The sequence below is a fragment of the Seriola dumerili genome, unplaced genomic scaffold (assembly GCF_002260705.1).
Source record: "Seriola dumerili isolate Sdu_G_001 unplaced genomic scaffold, Sdu_1.0 BDQW01000036.1, whole genome shotgun sequence".
Lineage (NCBI taxonomy): Eukaryota > Metazoa > Chordata > Actinopteri > Carangiformes > Carangidae > Seriola > Seriola dumerili.
The window spans coordinates 5,691,383-5,713,423 of NW_019174291.1; the positions used below are offsets into that span (position 1 = coordinate 5,691,383).

Below are 22,041 nucleotides of genomic sequence, written 5' to 3' on the forward strand. Positions count from 1 at the left end.
CTACAGACCTAAGGATTAACAGATAACGAAACTCTGTTAGTTACAGCTTTAAAACAAGTGTTCAACTGCTTGATTTTTTTATATTTTCTATTTTAACAAATATTTTTTAAAGCTCTGTGGCTCTGAACATTCACATCACAGGCTGTAGAACAAACATTAGATGCATAAACAGACAAACTTAGGGTTTAATGCTGAGAGCGTGTGTTTAAATTGAGATGAGCCCACGGAGACTAGAGAAACAGTCAGACATCACTCTCAGCAGTAAGACAGGAAAACAACAGGACAGGAGGTAAAACCAGTGTCAACGTTATAGGAGGTGGACTCACAAGAGGAGTGGATGGAAGCAGACTGTTTCAACAGGAAGTACTTCAAATTAAAACAGGAAGACGGTGAAAAAAACATAACATGTGGACAGTCTGAAAACTTCATTTTAAGGCTCAATATTTTCCTAAAAAGCTCCCTATAATTTCTTTGGAAGTTTCCAAGAAAGAATGAATCTAGCATCAAACTAATTGAGGGTCTCTGCAGGTTCTCCAACTTAATCACACAGAATGTTATTTAACAGCTGTTTCACAATTATGAAAGTATGATGCAAAACCAGTATGGACAATATGACCTAGAATTATATATTAGTATATCATGTTTTTCAGTCCTTCCAGCTGCATCTCACTATAATTACTAATGATCTCAATTAAATTAACACTACCTGGAACAGGACAAGAGGCAGAAACCTGGTGGATTGATTAACGAATGAGAGAAGATTAATTCATTTCAGTGTTTGTGAACACTGACAGTCTGAGCTGATGACCACCGTCCTGCAGCAGTGACCCACTGTGTGTTTGGAGGTGGAGGGCCTCCGACAGCAGTAACAGATTTAACACTCTCTAAACCTGCTGAGGAAACTTTAACACAACAGAGTAGAAAATATCTGTTACAAGTCCTGTGTTGAAAGTTTTACTGAAAAGCCCAATAGCATTAGCATTGAAATAATTAAATATTGAAATGATTGAAATACTTGAATAACGCTTATTAATTGCAATACAACACAATACTAATATACCAAAATTACTCATTTGTTCATCACTTTAGCTGATTTGAGCTGATTTCAAAATCACTTTCTATTCTGCTGGGTCATTTGTGAATGTCTTCCCAGGATCAATAAAGTTTTTTCTTAATGAATAATAATATATCATTATTTATTTGTTGATTATATTATATATTATTTCATTAATCTGAATATGAAAAGTATTAGTGGAGGAGTTAATAACACATTTTAAATAATGAAAGAATACTGAATTAATTTTGTTAGGGTTTAGATGGTGCAGTTCTTCCTTTTTTCTCTGTGATTAATAGAAGATTAATTATTAGGAAAATACAGAGCTGTAAAATAAAGCATCAGACAATGAAGAATGGACTGAATACGTGTTTTTTTGTCATCACAGTGTGAATTTATAATTTAGTTTGCTGAACTACCAAAATGCAGGATACATACAAATTTAAAATATAAAGCTTCTATAAAAACTTTTTTAATTAAAATCACAGTCAGAAGAGGAACAGATAGAAGATTCTGGTTAGAAAGACTCATCTGTTGGTTATAAAATGCTACAGAAACAAAGATAAACTGACTTCTGTCTGTCAGTTAGGGGCAGTGGAACAAGCTGAAGATACAGAACAACAGGATCTGTATTTCCCTCTCTTTTAGCTCTGTGTTTGGGCTCCACCAGCTCCTGAGGGAAATATCTTTCTTTTTAGCTGGTGAATGTTCCACTATGTTCACCAGCTGCTCGCTGACTGTGTCTGTTCGCATACAGCAGAGATTTACCACAAATCGAAACTCAAAGTAAGTTTTTAAACAGTGGATCTATGATTTCAGACACAAAGAGGCGACAGCAGCTTCTTGTTTCTGGCTGACGATCGTGGATTTACTTTTCTTTTAATGCAGGATGAAGACAGAAACATTTTACAAACCTGGTGCCTGTGACCTAATGTAACACACACCCAGTTGTAGTTAATGGAGCATAAACTTCACCAAAATAAACAAAGTAAAACCAGAACAAACCCATGAGACAACAACAGGACTGTTTCTTTATTTGCCCCTACATGAAATAATCAGAATCATCAACTGGTGAGAATGATCAACAGCTTCCCACCCAACTGGGATACTTTCTTTTTGTACCATTCGGTTTCCACCAACAAAAAGCCCCTCCTCTGGTCTGAGTGACTAACACAGAGGGGCCTCGACACACACGGACTGATCAATGTTGACCAACACAACTTAATTAAGTAGAAACTTTTTTTTCCTATTCAATTCTTCATTCTGTCACAGCTCTGTGATATCAGACTGTTAAAGCTTAATGTTTAATATAACGTTATCTATGCATTCGTCATTTTTCTTATTTTTTTATATAAAACGGTGTGGGTTCAATCTGTCTAATCTGGCCACACAACACTGATTTCTGTAGTTTTTTTCTGTTGTTATCTCAGGTGTTAATGTCATTGATCGTCAGCTGGAGGTCAGAAGCTGTTTTTGTGTCTTTATGTCTGAAATCAATGATCCACTGTTTCATAAATTACTGTGAAAATTGATGGTAAATTTGTTACCGTTACTATAATCTGTACATATCTAGGATGGGGTTTAGCAAATGGTTACTGGGTTCAGAACTAAGAGTGAGCCCTTTAACATTACACTGAGTTAGTGGATTTATTGATAATGTAAAAATATTGATCAGTGCAGCTTCAGTTAAACAGTTAGACAGACGTTTAGCTGTTTTTTTGGTGGTTCAGATTAATTTCTGACATTATTTCGTTAGTCTCAATCTTGGAAACAGCCATCCCACATGTGGCAACCAAGGCAACACTACTTGACAGGTGATTAGCTACTCACTCAGACCTGCCACTTGTTTCGGCTTCAGGTCTCAACATGCGACAGAAATCCAAACCTGCTGAAAACCAGGTTCCAGCTCTCAGGACCAACTCTGTCTGTTCTGACAGGAAATACTGAAGTTTCTCAGTCTTCCTCTGATTCGTTCTGAGCGTCTGAATCTCAGCCAGATCAGCCAATCAGAAGCTGGTCTCATTCATGTGTGGTTTGGGGCTGGTGGAAGGGGCGGTGGCGGGGATATCTGGACTCGTGGGGCTCTCAGGTGATGCCGGGACATCCGCAGGAGATGCTGCAGCACCGCGGCGAGGTGAGACAGGGGTCTGAGACCAGGTTGGGCTTACCACTGAGGGGGGGGGGCTTGTTGGGGAAGTGGGTGTGGCCCTGCGTTGTGATGAAGATAACGGTGATGATGACAGTGATGAAGGTGTTCCAGGTGAATGGCGAGCACTGGGTGACACAGAGAAAGTGGTGGGGGTCCTGTGGCTGAATCTGGCCTCTAACTCGCTACACACAGCTAGGCTCCGCCTGATGCCCTCCGACCCTGCCAGGACCCCAAACCCTCCAGCTGCCTCTGAACCCTTAGCGAGCTCCTGGCAGCGCTCCACAAAGCTCCCCCTGCGGACAGACCCCCACTCTCTGTCCCGGTCCAGGTGTCTGTGGGGGCGGGGGCTGGTGGCCTGGTTGGGGCTGGAGGTGGAGCTGTGGGTGTAGGCGGGACTGGGGATGGAGGGGGTCTGTGGTTCAGCTCCGGGCCCAGCTGAGAGGCTCGGGTCTCGGACAGGTTTGGCGAGCGGCATTGGGGGTGGAGCTTGGCGGGGGAGACTACTGTACAGTGAAGCCGACGAACTCGAAGCTCCTGTTCCTCGTCCTCCTCCTGCAGAATGAAGACGCTCCACCCTGAAGCCGTCACTGAGCTGAGAGTGAAGACTGGAAGACAGGAAGTCACCAGAGTCAACAACAACAAATATGATTCATGTAATATGATGATTTAGATGAAAACATGATATCCGTTATGTAATTATTACAATATAATTTTCATAATGAAGTTACCTAAACACTAAAATATGCAACTAAATATAATATGAACACTAATAATAATTTAGTTTCTGACTGTTAAAAGTCATTGGAACCAAAACAGACATTTGTCACTTCAACACCAAAACTCAGGAAATGATGGTGCTGAAGTCACTTTGCTGAAAACTGTTTGTGCAATTAAATATGTTTTATGAGAGATAAACTCAAGTTAGATATGAGTTAAGTTATTTAAAAGTGGGACATTCTGGGCAAAAGTGTTGAGAAACACTGTGGTCATGTAACAGGACCAGGTCAGAACCTAGTATCTGTCTGGACCGTGTATGGTCAATGTGTGAAGTGTTGAGGAGCCGCTGTATCTAGTGTCAGCTGGTTTCAGTCTCCAGATTTGTCACTAATTTTTTTTATTTATTTTTATTCATTTTTTATTATATAATCTTTTATGAAACAATCTTTAACTCTAGCATCAAATGCTCTAAGTTGTCAACACTGCAGACTGTAAATGACCTCTAATAGAAACTGTTTATGCCAAATCATTTTGAAAGAGCAATGGCAAATGAGGAACCTCAACTCAGTCAGTCAGTCATTATTTACAGCCCTGCTGGCCCTGCTGTGGTGGTCCAGCCAAAAATAAAAAACCTGTATAAAATAATCTACAGGTTTCAAGTGATATACTGTATCTATTCCAACTCTTAAAGCTAATGTTACAGGATGCATTTGATTTCCATAAATTCTGTGTGTGTGTGTGTGTGTGTGTGTGTGTGTGTGTGTGTGTGTGTGTGTGTGTGTGTGTGTGTGTGTGTGTGTGTGTGTGTGTGTGTGTGAGAGAGAGAGTGTACCTGCAGGTAGAGGCTCTAGGTGTATTGTCAGGTGTTCTGGTCAGAGCCAGGTCACACTGGTCCAATAGCTCCAGCAGCTCCTCCTCGGTGGGCCCGCCCAGTGCTGTGAGACAAACAATCACATCACTCGCTGACGGAATCACAGAGGGTTACACACACACACACACACATATATATATATATATATACACACACACACACACACACACACACACACACACACACACACACAACATATTTCCTTGATCGTCTGCTGCTGTTGTGTTCATGTTTGACCATTAAAACCTGTCCTCTGTTGTGACATCACTGAACATTAAAGTTGTGACAGTAGAAGAGCCTGACCTCTGATGTCGACCTTGCCGGCGATCTCCATGGCAGTCGTCAGGTCCCACATCTGGATGCTGCCGTTGCTGTGGCCACTGAACAGGTAGCGCCGTGGCCGAGAACCGATGCGACTTGAGCCCTCGCACTCGTGGACCATGAAGGCCGTGATGGAGGTGCCGTCGACCGAGCGCACCTCGCACACCCTGACACACACACACACACACACACACACACACACACACACACACACACACACACACACACACACACCTCATTCAAAGCTCTTTTCTATTTTTGGTCTTGTAAGAGCAGCTTGTGTATGTAAATGTATATAAAAGCCTGTATTTATTGATATTTCACGTAAAATTAATACTTAATGATACATTTCATTTGTTACTAAGTTTGTGTCAGCACATAGGCCTACAGAGCAAAACTAGTTTTTCTTAGAAACACACAGAAAAGCACAGAGATAGAAACAGACATCTTAGAAAGAGAGGGAAGGACACAGATTTCCTGGTACTACATCACTTCCTCTTCATCCTCTTTTTAGCCAAAAAACAACTAAATTGTTTATCAGTTTGGTGAAGAGGAGGACTTTGTTGGTATTATGTCTCAACCTCCTGTGCATGTGTGCAGCACATATCCAGGTGTTACATAGTGTCTCCAAAGCATCTGTTACATCTGTATGAGGAGCCTGTGAAATGTGAAATGAGGCCAGAACAATCTGAACCTCATGATTAACGTGTCACTCACCTCTTTCCATTGGACGACAGTCTGACGTACAGTTTATCAGTGTCGGGTACCACTCTCTGTATAAAGACCTGCTGGTCATCTCTCTCTCCATACGGACCTGAAACCAGAAATAATTACCATCTGACCCCTGTGAAAAATCCTAACTCTAACATGAATTTTAATGGACTCTTTTCTACACTCATACTCCAAGTGGGACCTCTGCTGGACAAAACCTGCAGTACAGTGACTGAGAAGCTGATGAAAAAGGGTCAGATCACATGATTAATTAATCCTCCCCTTTTGAGTTTTTGGTCTGAGAGTAATTCACATTACAAGCATTTTAGTGCTACAAGTCTGAGACAAGTCAGAGGTCCAGATGAGTCACTGAAACCTGCTCAGAATAAATTAGCAGCTGCACTGACTCAACTGCAACTGCAGCAGAATGTTGGAGAAATATGATCATTTACTTCTAACAAGCAGATTTTGAAGGCATCCATTCAGCTCAGCAACCAAACAAATAACTATGGAGATGGTTTCCCCAAAACCCCACTACTCTGACTGTACAAAAAATGCAGTTTTGACCAGTGATGAACTTGGAATATTTTTGCTGTCTTGTTCTCCAAATATAATCAGATGATTTTTTTAACAATGCGTCAAAACAAATGAGGAAAGCAGAGGAAAGCAGAAGAAAGTGTCACCTGGAACTTTTAACACAATTTGGGATGACACTTAAAACTTTGACCTTTAACCCCTGTGGTTGCATGTGTGTGTTACCTATCTCTGTCCCGGCGCTGCAGCCTCCGTGTCCGTCAACATCGTCCAGGCTGAGGATCTTGAAGGAGGTGAGCGGCGTGGATCCCGGCTGGGTGGAGATCATCCCTCTGAACCGGGTAACCGTCCACGTCCGGACATGGTTGTTGTCTGCACAAACTGAAAGATGACAAACATGAGAATCAGTGACAGGACGGAGGACAAACCCTGATAATAACAGACGAGTGGGTCAGTGTGTGTTATTCTCTGGATCTACATGCTAGGTTACTCAGACTCGGACCTGAGATGAGGTGTTTCTCAGACAGCATGATCTTAGTAACGGGGCTGCGGTGGACAGAGAAGGTCTGGAAGAGCTGAGGCCCCGATCCAACGGTCTCTGGATGCTGAACAATGACTCGAACTGTTCCAGAGCTGGTCCCATACGCGATCTCAATCCAGTTCCCACTGTCACCTGATTAGATGGAATCAGTGGTGAGTGTGGGAGTCAATCGTCCAGTTTTCTCCCAGTAAATTTACTAATACATTTTCTCATTAGATTCATCATTTTACATTATCAGAGAGTCAATTGTGTCATAATATCCAATACAGGTACAAGAACAGACTGACATGTTAGACTTGTTTATTTTTGGCTCAATTTTCATTAATTGCCATGCTAATGCTAATGCTCTAATTATTATTGTAATTGTATTTGTTTTTATTTATTTATTTTCTCATATTTTGTCCTAATTGCACCATAGGGGAAAAAATGTTTTACAGACTAATCAGACATAAGAGGAAACTCCTCAACAAAATTAGTTTCACGGTGTTCCCACGTTTTTAAAACTGATTTTATTTTCTTTGTGCATTAGAGTTAATAACTGAAGGATAATTACACTGCGTCTCTGCATGTTTGACCTTGTGCTGTTGCAGCCTGCAAACTCAAATTGGATGAAAACAGTGAGAGTTTTGATCTGGGGTGTCTATGTGGTCAAACTTGGCAATTTTCTGGAGAGTTAAAGTGCCTTAAGATGTGGCAGTGTGCTGCAGTGTAGAAGAAATACGTGTGATGTTTGGACACACATCACACATAGAGCCTCAGGGAGCAAATCACTTACATCCCATAGAAGAAGATGAATCAGGGCGAACCTGACTGTCACACAAAGCTTTCAGTAGTCAAACAGCCAAACAGAGCTAAAGCTGTAAAGAGATAGAAACCTGTACTTCTAGGTTGGAGGTGCTGGCTACTGTAAGATAACTTTGAATCACAAAAAGTTTAAGTTGCGTTCTCCTAGAAAACACTAATAAATAAAACAAAATATTGAAAATGTCTAAACACAAGCAGCTGCAGCAGCACTATGTTAAATAATCAGTAAAATACAGTGGAAAAATGTAATTTAAACCAGCAACTGTGTGATCAAGGAAAAAACTTTTGAATAAATTGATACTCTGCCTTTAATAGCAGCAGCAGTAGTGGTGGTGGTAGTAGTGGTAGTAATAGTAGTGGGGCTGAATGTTATGCAAAAAAAAAGAATCATTTTGCCATTATTTTGACAGAAATTGTGATATGAGTCATGACTTCAGTGGGAATGGTATTTTTTATTTTATTTCATTTTCGCGAGAAATCGTGAAATCATGAGAAAGAGGATGTGATTTTTGCTGAAGTCTGTAGTCTGTACATCTGGAGGATAAGGTCTGTAGGCCAAGGCATGTTTGCTTCATTTAGAATAGTACTGTATGTTGACACATTTTACCATTTAAAAATAATGACAGCTCCTGCGACCTGGATGTTGCTCTTGGCCATATTGCGATTTCATTAATATTTTGATGAAATGATTAGCTGTGAACAGTATTATGAGAAAAGCAGCAGCACTGTTAACAAACGGCAGCAGTGTCAAAGCTCCATACTAGTTTTGGGGGTGAGGTAGACACTGAGAGCAGTGATGGCGTCCTCAGTCGGGTCTCTGTACAGCTCTGTCACAAGCAGATCGTTATCCTTCATCCTCAGAGGAAACTTCTGAACATCTGACAAACAAAAAACAAACAAGACAGGGGCATCACAGACAGCAGTGATTCTCAATTCAAACATATCTTTATTCATATAATTTACCGATAACAATCAATCAGCTTCTTATCATGCCTTAAGAGCAACGTATTCAGACTTTTAGTACTATACCTGGTATGCTGGGGGCTCTGTTTACCTTTAATCACATAGTGTGGAAGCCGCTTGGTACGCTACCAGTATTTTTTTGTTTGTTTTTTGTATTTTTGTTTTTCTCTTTTTATGGGACTATGATGTTAAAATGTTTAGTAGGTCTCAATGTAATCTCGGTTTACTTGAAAAGCCTTTAGCTTACTCAGATTGTATAACAGGCATGTATATGGGTGTATGGGCATACATGTATGTACGTATATATGTGTGCATGTGTATGTATGTGGGTATGTATGCTTGTGTGTATGTGTATGTATGGATATATGCATGTGTGTGTATGCATGTGTGTGTATGTATGTGTATGTGTGTGTGTGTATGTGTGTGTCTATGTATGTATAGGTGTATGTATGTGTGTGTATATGTATATATATATATATATGTGTGTGTGTATGTATATGTGTGTATATATATGGGCCTAACCTACTTTTTGCCTGTCTACCTTAGTTAAACGGGAAGGCTGATACTCCCAATCAGATATTATCCTGTGGTGCATCTTTGTTTTCTTTAATCGGTTGACCTCTAGAATAACAGAAGGCAACGGAAGCAGAAAGTGTTATCCTGTTGGGATTAAGTTGTGTAGGTGATTTGGTTTGTATAAGGGAATGGGGGGTGGGAGGGACATGGAGGGAAGAGTCTGGTTGTCCGGATGTTGTTGTGTGTTTTTTTTTTGTTTTTTTTTTTTTTTTTTTTTTTGTTTTTTTTTCTCCATTTTTCCTTTGGCTCAGGAATCACCTCAGGTCTGGGAGGCTTAGTGCTCACCATGTCTCATTAACATGACGACTCAGGGTAAGAATCTTCGTTTTATTTCTTGGAACCTGAAAGGTGTTAATCACCCCATCAAACGCAACAAGGTAATAACCCATTTACAGCAGCTTAGGGGTGACATCTTTTTCTTACAAGAAACTCACCTTTGCTGTTCAGAGATTTACCGTAGTAAGCAACCCTGGATAGGGGATGTTTTTCACTCTAGTTTCCCGGCAAGGGGTGCGGCTATACTTATACATAAAAGTGTCCCTTTTAAAGTAACAAATTCCATTGAAGACCCTAATGGTCGATTTGTAATTATTACTGGCAGATTATGTGATTTACCTGTGGTTATGGCCTGTGTGTATGCACCCAATTGGGACGATGATAAATTTATTACAAGTTTCTTTTCTTCTCTCCCTAAGGTTGACGATCATTACCTAATTGTTGGCGGCGACTTTAATTTCACTCAAAATCCATCCCTAGACAGGTCTTCTTCTAATCCTCAAGGGTTATCCAAGTCAGCTAAAATCCTTGATACATACAAGACTAATTTTAGGGTTATTTGATCCGTGGAGAGCTAAATTTCCTGTAGATAAAGCTTTTTCCTTTTTTTCACATGTCCACCACTCATACTCTAGGATAGATTTTTTCCTCCTGGATAACAATTTCTTATCTGAGGTTAATTCATGCGAATATCATAGTATTGTCATCTCAGACCACGCTCCTGTATCTGTTGATATTAGTTTTGCCAGCCGTGCCATCCCCTCCAGACAGTGGAGACTTAATTCCTCTTTCTTAGCCCAAGCTTCTTTTAAAGAATTCCTTCAAACACAGATCTCCCTGTTCTTTGACATTAATGATTCCCCAGAGATTTCACGATGCACTTTATGGGAAGCCTTTAAGGCGTTTATGTGTGGTCAAATTATATCATATATCTCATCCTTAAAGAAAGCAGAAAAGGCGGAGTCAGAGGCACTTATCAAGGAGATATTCAGAATTGACAGTTCATATGCTTCAGCTCCTACTCCTGCGCTTTATAAAGAACGCCTCCAGCTCTAGTCTAAATTCGATGGATTATCCACAAGTAAAATCCAGAAGCAGCTTTTCTTGGCTAAACAACGTATTTTTGAAAACGGTGATAAAGCTGGAAGGCTATTAGCACACCAGGCGCGTGCATCTACTCTATCCAGACTGATTACTAGCATTAAACATACGTCTGGTGAAGTTACCTCTGACCCGATTGAGATTAATAAAATATTCTGTTCTTTTTATTCTGACCTTTACTCCTCACAATACCCCTCAGACGTTTGGGAGAAAGACACCTCCTTCGATAAGATTGTTTTTCCTAAAGTAAATGAAGACTTATGCAGAGAACTGGGCAACCCAATTTCCACCAGGGAGGTACAAGAAACAATTAAGCTGTTGCAGAATGGTAAAACCCCAGGCCCAGATGGGTTCACTGCTGAGTTTTTTAAACAATTTTCTGTCACCATTGCTCCAGCCCTTCAAAGAATGTACAATGAATCTTTTGCCGAGGGTCGCCTGCCCCCCACCCTGTCAGAGGCCACGATTTCCCTTTTGCTTAAGAGTGATAAAGACCCCCTGTTGTGTGGCAGCTATAGGCCCATCTCCCTTTTAAATGTTGACTTAAAGATACTGTCCAAGATTTTAGCCCAACGTCTACAACGGGTCCTATCAAATATAATATCAACTGACCAAACTGGATTCATGCTTGGAAGGCACTCATTTCATAACACAAGGAGGCTTTTAAATATTATTAACTCTCCCAGCTCAAACACACCAGAAGTGATTATTTCATTAGATGCAGAAAAAGCCTTCGACAGGGTGGAGTGGAGCTTTCTTTTTTCTGTTCTGCAGAAATTTGGTTTTAATTCAGATTTTATAGCTTGGATTAAGCTACTTTACGCTAACCCAGTTGCCTCAGTCCAAACAAATGGATTTCTGTCCACTCCATTTCCCCTTTATCGAGGAACCAGACAGGGCTGTCCTCTCTCTCCCCTCTTATTTGCCCTGGCTATTGAACCTCTGGCTATCTGGTTGCGTCAGGAGGATAAGTTTCAGGGCATTACACGAGCTGGGACTGTTCATAAACTGTCGTTATATGCCGACGACCTTCTCTTATTTGTGTCTAACCCAGCCACCTCTCTCCCTGTGGTTCTCAACATCCTTGACAAATTTGGGTCCTACTCCGGCTATAAACTTAACCTCCAAAAAAGCGAACTTCTTCCCATCAATCTCTCAGCTAAAAATATACCTCAGTCTTTTTTTCCTTTCAAATATGCCATAGATGGATTTAAATATTTGGGAGTGACCATCACCAATCCAATTAGTCAACTTTTTTCTAAGAATTTCTCTCCTCTTTTGGAGAGATGTAAACGAGATTTTGACAGATGGGGTGGCCTTCCACTATCTTTGGTAGGCCGAATTAATCTGGTTAAAATGGTAGTTTTACCCAAGTTTATATATCTTTTTACACATATTCCTATCTTTATTAAGAAGTCCTTTTTTAGATCGCTTGATCAATTAATAAGTTTTTTCCTTTGGGGTAAAAAAAAACCACGCATTAGAAGATCAGTATTACAGCTCCCCAAAGCTCTTGGCGGCTTGGCCTTGCCCAATTTTTTACACTACTACTGGTCCTGTAATATTCATAAAATTTTATATTTAATTAATGACACAGCAGACAGTATGTGTCCTGCATGGGTGGATATGGAACTTAAATCTTCTAAACACTCTCTCCATTCTCTGGTTTGTTCTCAACTTCCTTTGACTGTCTCCAATTTCTCCTCAAACCCTTTGGTAACCAACTCTGTTAAAATCCGGACTCAAATTAGGAAAAGCCTTAAACTGCTGAAGGCCTCTGACCTCTCTCCTATTGTAGATAATCATCTTTTCCTGCCATCCCGCACTGATCCAACTTTTTGGACTTGGTCGGACAAAGGGCTAGCTACATTTAAAGACCTTTACAATCAAGGGACTTTTATGTCTTTCTCCGAGCTTTCAAAGAAATTTGAACTTCCTGAGTCTCATCTTTTTCGATTCTTTCAGATTAGGCATTTTATTCAGAATCAGAATCCCAAGTTCCCTAGTCGCCCCCCAGAAACTCTATTGGACCGCCTGCTAGCTCTTGATCCCAAACAAAAACGACTAATTTCCAATATTTATAATCTCATTAACTCTCCTATTGATAGCCTAGCACCCAACCCTAAGGAGTCTTGGGAGCTAGAGCTGGGAATCACGCTGCCTGACACCTATTGGCAACAAGTTTTACATCTCGTTCATTCCTCTTCAATTTGCGCAAGACACAGCCTCTTACAATGTAAAGTTGTCTATAAAGTTCACTATACTAACATGAGACTACCGCAGATTTACCCTAACATAACTGATTCATGTAACAGATGTCATCAATCCCCAGCCGACCACTCACAAATGTTTTGGTTCTGCCCCAGGCTTGCTACATTTTGGTCTGAAATTTTTAAAACTCTTGCCACAGCATATAATGTCACTATCATTCCAGAACCCCTTTTGGCCTTGTTTGGTACGCCCCTGTCACCTACAACCTCTACAGTAATGCAGACGGTTTTAGCCTTTTCTACCTTGTTGGCCAGACGACTTATACTCCTTAAATGGAAACACCCTCAACCCCCATCTTATAACAGATGGGTGAAAGAACTTTTACTGTCCATCAGTCTAGAAAAGCTTAGATTCTCCCTTCAAGGTTCCTTGAACTCATTTGACAATACCTGGAAACCTCTCTTAAACCATTTTGAATCTTTGATATCTCTACCTGAAGGTGACGACTGAGCCCCGAGCCCTGAGCCCCCCCCCCTATTAATTATTAATCATTTATTTACTTACCTACTTGTTTTTCCTGTTTTGGTTTCTTATTTTATTTATTTATTTATTTTCTTTTTATTAATTTTTTCTGTTTTTTTGGTGTTTCTTTATTTGTATATTTGTATACTTGTATGAATCGATTGCTTGGAATCTCTACTTGTTTAAAGATAACTGCTCTCTCCTGACAGGGGTGGGATGTTGGGAGGGGTGAGATGCTGGGAGGGATACATGGGGAGTAAATGGAAAAAAAGGTTGGATTTACTTTTGTTAATATGTAATCGACTTGTGAAACTACCTCCAATAAAGAAAATTCTCAAAAAAAAAACAATCAATCAGCTGTTGTACAGCCCAAGGATTTGTCCTACAGCTCTGTAAGATTGTACATCTTTGAGCTAAATCCAACCGATCCATACAATGTCCACACATTTCACACAAAACATGATGTTAGGATACAAGTCAGGGGATCAGCAGAGTCTTTAGTTGAGTTGATTTTGAGAACTGACTCAAAATTTCAGGCATTTTCCAGGAAAAACCAGTGACAAATATTCTCTGGTATCAGCTACTCAAATTAAGATTTTCTGTTATGTCTGTCAAAGTCAGCAGGATTCGTCCTCTGGGGACCGTGTATGCCTCAACAACATTTCATGGCAATCCATCCAGTGGTTGTTGAGATATTTTAGTTTGGACTAAAGTGGTGTATTGACTGATGGACACTGCTGAAAACCATCAGACAGATACAAGACTCAAACGGTTGTAAACAAACATACAGATCCTACAAACCCATAAAGACTGTCTGTCTCCGTCTATCCCTGCTGAGGTCAGACAGTCTTTATACTGAACCGTCTGTACTTCCTGTAACACACACACTTCAGCAGGAAGCAGTCACAGCAGAGTTTCTTACCTATGTAGTAGATGGATCCATTGTTGCAGCCCAGGATGAGGAAGGAGCCTGCAGTGTCATAGCTGCTAATAGGAACCACGTCCTGGTTCTGCACAAAGACAACAAAGAACACAACGCTGCAACACTGAACACAGTGAACAGTTCAACTACTCATGGCTTTATTTTTGAATGCATCTTCAAAAAACCTCTGCACTGTGCTGTTTATTGTCAATGAGAGTGAACCTTGAACTAAACTGAACAAAACTATTTGATGTGAGTGAGTGGCTCCACCCACCTGCCAGTGTTTTGTGACGGCGTTCCACACTCCGACCTTCCCTGAGTGGCTGGTGGCGATCAGCTGGTTACCGACGAAGAAGAGCGCCTCCACTGGCACGTTCAGACTGAAGACACCTGCAGAAGACAGATGCTAATTATTTTTCTATGTCGCTGCAACAGCTATGTAAACAAGATTTGTCTCTTCAGGAAGATTCTTAGTTCAAATTAGACCTTTACCTGCTTTTTAAGAAAGCTGTCAAAATACTGTATATAATTAGCATTGAGGTAAATCATTATTCTGTAATATGAAAAAAAACAACTTATACCTATTTCATTTCCATTGCCATCTGGACAGATGGCCCACAGGATGATCTCTGTCACAGAGGCAACGGCCACCATCTTGTCATTGTCTCCCAGCGAGCCGCCCATCACCTTGGCATTGAGTGCAACCCTGTCAATCACCCAGTCCAGGCGAGGAGAGGTGAAGACCTGCTGCCACCCGGTCGACTCCTTCACCCTGACAGAGAAAAAAGACAGAGGCACAGAGGTTAAAGATGAGCGCAAGGCTCATCCAGGTGCTTTTCATGCCTCTGCCACCATCTCAGTCTAAACATGTTGTTCCACCAGTCTGAATGAACTTGTGATTTGGGTGAACTGACCCTTTAATTAACATGTAAAACTGAGGTGCCCTTTTTGCTTGAGAGTTTTGGACACAGACTCTGTAACACCAGTGTCCCAGAGAAAACATATGAAGCTGATGACAACTTAATGACATTTAAAATTCAATTTTAAAATCATCCTAATCTACATTAACAACTAATACATTTTAAAAACAAAAAATATATAAAGACACACATGCATTTTTTCATGTCTATGGCATATTCAGATTCAGCCTAGACATACTGTACAAACTATAGTGGAAGGTGTCAGTTTAATGTAATGTTGCTGGTATGATGTCAACATGACATCAACAGGTCTTTTCTCTGTCTACTTGCTGTGAGACAAAGCGTGATAAAATAGGCGAGACAGCAAATTACTAGATCACTCATGCAGTGTGTCTGCTCTACCTGTTAACATGTGCCCCGAAATGAAAACCAAGACGTTCAACAGCAGCCACACACAAGCCACGCAGCCATTAAACATGAGTACTCAGCACTCATGGGTCAGACCACACCCATTTTCGAACTCGACCTTCATTTTGATCAAGGTGTACACCTCCAGGTCCTCGCTGCATTTGGCCCCGGTTCGAGTCCCACATCGGACAGCCCTTTGCTGCATGTCATTCCCCCTCTCTCTGCCTCCCCATTTCCTGTCTCTCTCTACTGCACTGTCAATAAAGGCATAAAAAGGCCCAAAAAAATTAAAAAAAAAAAAAAAAGTTCTCAAAACCACCTCTGTGGTAGCTCCTGCTACAGTAGGTGTCTCTAGGACCACATTTTGCCACGATGACAGACACAAACATACAAGGTGAAAACAACACCAGCCACACTGTCATGGCTGGTAATAAAACTGTTTACCTGTAGCAGACGACAAACTGCGCGTAGGCCACAGCGATCCAGTTATGATGACCACAGATGATCCGAACCATGCCAGAATCTGATGACTGACCTACACACAAACACAGATAACATAACACCATATTGGTCTCAAGCCCTCCCTCAAAAAACCCTTTAAATGTGCTAATATTTTCCAATCCTAGAGTCTGTGTGTGTCTGTGTGTCTGTGTGTGTGTGTGTGTGTGTGTGTGTGTGTGTGTGTGTGTACCTCCAGACGGCCTCTCTTCAGTGCTGGCCCTGCCCAGTATCCCGGAGTTCCCTAGGTTGGGGGGCATGGTGTTGCTTCGTCTGACTGGTGCTCTCTCTACAGGCATGACTCGGCCCCCCATGAGCTGCGACCCAGCCACGCTGTGACGGTTACGACGCTTCGCTGGGTACACTGGGACGACACAAAGGGGAATGAAGCAGAGAGTGCAACAGAAATAATTCAGGGACCCTAAGATAGTGTGGCTCTCAGCTCAGTGGAGGCAGGTGTTTTATTAGCTAAAACTTCATTAGGGAATTCTAGCCTGGTGCAGAAGCTGGTTTCCGAGGAGGCTCAGCCCGTTTTCAATTAGCAGCTTCATCCTGCCTCAGTTTGTAAGACTTATTAAAGCCAGTGTTTTCAAACTAAGCCGCATCTCTCTGACTCCTCCTCTCTGGCGGATCAGGCTTGCTGTGAGGACAGGGTAGTTTACCTGGTGGAGGCAGATAGCCGTTGAATAGCACATTTCCACAGGAAGATCGGTCCAGCTCGTCACACAGCTGCAGCTTACGGACTGTTAAAGACACAGTGATTTAATTAGAAGTTACAACAGAGAACAGAGCTGAGCAATAGTTAAGAATCAGAGGCAGGGCAGACATGTCACACTGTAACTGGTTACACTTCTACATCACTGCAGCAAGGTGAGACGTTAAAGCTCCCCTGTGGACTTTTCTTTTAAATTAAAGATGTTTCTATTTAAATCCTGTGTTGAATACAGCTCCTTCTTCATTAAACATTTGCAAAACAAATTTTTGAAATACTTTAAACTGTGCATTGTTGACATCCATGTTTGCTAGCTAACAGTCTTCTTTCTATAGTCTCCAGTCTTTCTTGGCATGTTACTGCTACCAGCTGTTACTCAGCAGAATACTGTGAAGTAAGACAGTAAGAGTGCATTTAATAAAGTGGAATTCATTTAATTCTCACTGTCAGGCCCACAGCAGTTTTTCTTTTTAACAATATTTTGCTTTTTCCTGATAGAAAATAAAATGTAAATATGATGAATAAATACCTAAATACCAAGTTACTGTATCACATTAATATAAAAACCCTGTAAACCCTTAACTGCCATGCAGCAGCTTTCTCCTGTCTCTCTGTGTCTCACCCAGCGGTGTGATGCCATAAAACTCGGCCTCATGCATGAGCATGTGCACGTTGATGGAGCGGGGGTGCAGCTCTTTGGTCCGCAGGAAGTTGAGGATGGGAGCAAACAGAGAGGGATCCCTGTCGATGAAGATCTACGGTGAAAGAGGAGGGACAAGGGCAGATTCACACACACATAACAATTATTATAAACACACATAGCTTCCATTACCCTCCAGTGTAATGATAATAATAACAATAGTAGGATTTGATCGTTATGTCACCAAATGAAAACACAACTACTGTACTTACAGCCCCGGTTTCATCCTTCAGAGTCGAGATCCGACCACTCAACAGACTGAAGACAAAAACAAAACACAAAGATCCAGTTGTCAACAGCACAAACACACAGCAGGCATTTACATTTTACATTTTACTGGACACTGGAGAACACCCTCCCAGACTCCAGGTAAAAATCATCTTCTTTATGGGCAAGCACACCTACCTTTGAGCATGAAGCCCAAATAACCCGAGTGGGCTGCAACTGATGATTATTTTCATTATATATTAATCTGCTGATTATTTTCTTGATTATTTGTTCAATCTTGAAGTAGAAAAACCCAACTTCCCAGAGACCAAAGCAATGTCCTGAAATTACTTGTTTAGCTTGTTTCATCTACTGTCATACATGGTAAAAACAGCAGCAAATCCTCATATTTGAGATGCATTTCTTCTAAAAAAAAAAAAAAAAAAAAAAAAATTACCAAAATAGTTGCTGAATAATTTTCTTTTGATCGACCAATTGATTGATTGACCATTAAGTTAATAAATTTAACCTTAGTAGTGTTTTGTTTCTTATTCACACACTATTCCTCAAACACAGAGCTTGATATCCTTGGTTAAAAGTAAAGACCTCAAGCTGAAGCACAGTTTAAATGCAGTTATTTTTATGCTGAAATTACCAGCAGAACATTCTTATTCATCAAAGACCTTACTTTACATTTCAAATTACAGCTGTGTTTGCCAGTTAGCAAGGGGACATAAAATTGTCAATTTGGCTCTGGGAATTACGAGCGGTTGGCTGCATATGCTACGTGTGTGTGTTTTTCTGACTAACCTGGAGAAAAATGAGTCAGGAACCCAGGTCAGGGTCTGTCGGGAGGTGCTGAACCTGGAAACAAACAAACACAACTACTGTTGTACTACTGTTGGTGTACTACCTATTTCCAACAAACAAAAACAGCACGATCCATAGTCTCCATTTGGTTTCTGTCTGGGTGTTTTCCCTTGAGGTTCAGAGATGAATGTACTTTTGTATACCCCCATCTCATCCTTCTAATCCAGGTCTAATGTCACCTTCCCTAACTTCTTGATGAACCAAATATAAATGCCTTGATTGAAAGTTCTTCATCCCATAATCTCTGCCACTGCATTGTAATTTTATTCTATTTCATTCCCATTAATCCCTACATGTTTCCATCCCTCTGCTGTTAAGTGTGGCGATGGAAAATAATCTGCTTGGGGTTGTGTGGCAGCCACTTCTTTTCAAATCAAAAACTTTTCCACACAACCTACCTGCAAAGTATCTGAAGACCTATGTGCAGGTGTACTGAGGAGAACTGAAGCTGTTCTAAAGGCAAAGGGGTCACAGCAAACTGATTTGACTTTGGTTTTGACACTTTACTGATTTAAAAAGCTTCCCCGCTTTACTTTAAGTGACTAAAACTTTTGCACAGTACACACTGCAAAGGTAGGTAAGACACTGTTCACATCAGTTTGCGAACTGAATTTTCTTTCCTCCTGGGGATAGGATAAATACGCAAGATGCTAAATCATGTTTCTGTAATGTTATCACAGGCGAATACAAAGAGGTCCATTGTTGGACACAGCCATCTATCAATTTTCTCCATGTTGTTTGTTTCCCGCGTATGAAACACCAATTAAACATCGCGAAACAATTTAATTTATTGTTTGTTTGTGTAAACTGTCAGCATCCTTATGTTCATGCTGGTTTGCCCTTGTTCCATTGTATGATACAAGGTAACCCATTAACTTAAATTTCACCCTAACGTAATTTTACTCTTACTTTCCTCTGTCTATGTTAAGTTATTTTACTCTCTGCCATTAGTTTTTGCTATGAAAAGCATCATTACGAGACTAAATAGTCAGTTAACGATTACATGAAGCGTCGGGCTGGAGAAAATCACAATGAACTGCTAAACCGTTGGACACGACCAGTGGTTAGCTAATGTTGAGTTTGTTTGGGTTTAGCTGTTTATTACAGAGACAACCAAATGTTGAAGGCTTTGCTGTAAACACTTTGCAGTTGTTCCTCGTGAAAAACATGGATGACCTGATTGGACATGGACCTGTCCGATAACAGACGCCCCTCTATTAGCCGTGTTCCCGGTGGCTAACCGGGTTAGCTGACACTCCCCAAACATCCTCCGGTTTCTCACCTCTTCCCTCCGACGTTCAGGTGGATGATGTCTCCGCTCCTGGCCGTGTTAGACATCATCTGTAGAATCTGTAACTTGAAAACAATAACAACGCTTTTATATTTTAATCCATCTTGGGATAAATTCAGTTTCTGTCCTTGTTTTCAAGCCAACTTCCTGTCGGGCAGTAAGGCGGAAGTAAAACCCCGAGATGGATCAGGGAGAAAAACCTCCATAAACCACGGACCGGAGTAACCGAATGGAAGAGGACTACATATTCATTTATCTCAACCAGTCTATGATCTGAACTTCTGTGAAAAAATAAAAATAAAAATAAAAATAAAAATAAAAAAATAAATAATAACCTACATGAAAAGTTTTTTTCATAGCCTATATATTGAAACATGTTTTAAATCCAAGCAATAGTCCTTCCTCTCTTTTCTTGGAGACCTGTTCATTAGTTTAAGAGTTGTTACCTTTCTGGACATTACAACTATAAAATACTTTTCACTGCAATCACTTGCAATTGAGTTTCAGCTGTTGTCAAAGAGTGAGACTTTTAAAGGTTTTGTACGAACTTAAAATGTTAACAATTTGACATGAATAGATATGAGTAAAGGATGTAAAATCCAGAAGGATCATCTTATTATTCCTGTTTTGTTATCATGGCAGAAGCTTCTGCTGCACTCAGCATGTCTATGTGATTCTAAGTAGTTGCAGAGAACTGTTAACCAAGTCTTGTTAGGTTCAGTTCAGTCTTTCCTGCAACCCCAAAGTGAGATAAGGATCTGGGTGCCAGCACTATGGCTACCATCTACTGCCACTACTGCAATCCACACATTGAGAAAATCAGTGTACTACAGCAAAATGATGAAATAACGTACTGCACCCATTCAGATATATGATAAGAGAACCTTATGATTCATTGTATTAAATGCCTTTTTTAAATCAATAAATATGGCACCAACTAACTATTCCCTTAATGACTGACTAATCAGCTTAATGCATAAAAGTGCTGAATTTCTTTTAATCAAACAAGTTATTATTTATTTGTTATCATTTATTTCATTATGTCCTGACTCTTCAGTCAAGAGAAGGGAATCTGGTTGTTTAATTATTTCAGCTGAAGCATGCCGCTCTTACGTTTGCATCTTGTTATACTTCGCTGTTAATTCTCAGTTCAAGATACTGAGGATACTTTCCATTCCAGTCAGGGTATTAAAGTTTTTTTTACAATTGTTTTCACACATTTTCTAAACTAGGTCTCATTTTTTCAAAACGTTACACACAAATCCAAAAATTTCACACACAAAATGCAAAGTGCCTCAAATCTGCTGCAAAATAAAAAACTGCATTCGAAATATCATAAACACATCTCAAAATCAAATCAAATAGTATTGTAGTAAATTTTTGGGTATACCATACAGACAATGTTGTTCTAGATCTAAAGCTCTATTGGGACTTATTCAAGAGACCAGATGTTTCTTTGCTCCACAGACAAAGGAACTCACCTCCTCACATTTCCTCACTGTTCACAACTGGGGGTGACCCTCCCCCAGGGACCTCACTTACCAGTCAGTGTTGGTCAGTGTGTGACATGTGACTCCCCAGGGTGTCACCAAACAAAACCAGATCTTCTTTCTTCCCCTCTCTTCTCGACATGCTCTGGAGAGCAGCTCCTGCTCTCCCCTCTCTGCTCTTCAAAGGGCAACAAGGCCCCAGCGCAGGTCAGCCCTTCTACCTGAGAAACCAGCTCTCTTGCCAGCCTGCTCACAGCAGCCTGCAAACACTCTTCTCCTCAACAGCAGCCTCCTGCTTCGGATTAACTGAGAGTAAACCAAGCTCTCTTCAGAATCAGCAGCTACAACACAAGGTAAGCCAGCTGATTTTCCAAGCAACGGGAGCCACAGCAGAGTTAGCACGGAACAGCTAACTCTGTGAGGAGAACAAAGGAGATAACAGCAGAAGCCACCCAGCCAGACAGGACTTTACCCCACCAGGAAGCCTCCCCAATTCACTGGACTTTACAACAACACTGGAAAGGACCTCTTTGTTTTGTTCCAAGGACTGCGTAACATTAACTGACTGGACCTAACCTCTCCAAGCACAGCATAGCACAGTACAGCTAAGCAGCAGAAGTCTTAACTTTGTTAATGTACCAATATTAATGTTGATTAATATCTTGTTGTTGT

General features: G+C 40.7%; 1 protein-coding gene across 1 annotated transcript; it reads right to left on the bottom strand.

Annotated features, from left to right (window-relative positions):
- Positions 1 to 203: 203 nt before the first annotated feature.
- Positions 204 to 20,027, bottom strand: shkbp1 (SH3KBP1 binding protein 1). The gene is made up of 17 exons (XM_022738395.1): positions 19,871 to 20,027; positions 18,529 to 18,582; positions 17,724 to 17,769; positions 17,434 to 17,566; positions 16,762 to 16,842; positions 16,293 to 16,463; positions 16,046 to 16,136; positions 14,855 to 15,045; positions 14,548 to 14,663; positions 14,274 to 14,361; positions 8,464 to 8,580; positions 6,860 to 7,030; positions 6,583 to 6,738; positions 5,830 to 5,926; positions 5,095 to 5,279; positions 4,753 to 4,855; positions 204 to 3,808 (listed from the first exon to the last, which is right to left on the bottom strand). Exons 1-17 carry the CDS (start codon positions 19,927 to 19,929, stop codon positions 3,061 to 3,063), a joined length of 2,607 nt encoding a protein of 868 aa, XP_022594116.1. The 5' UTR covers positions 19,930 to 20,027; the 3' UTR covers positions 204 to 3,060.
- Between the last annotated feature and the right edge of the window lie 2,014 nt (positions 20,028 to 22,041).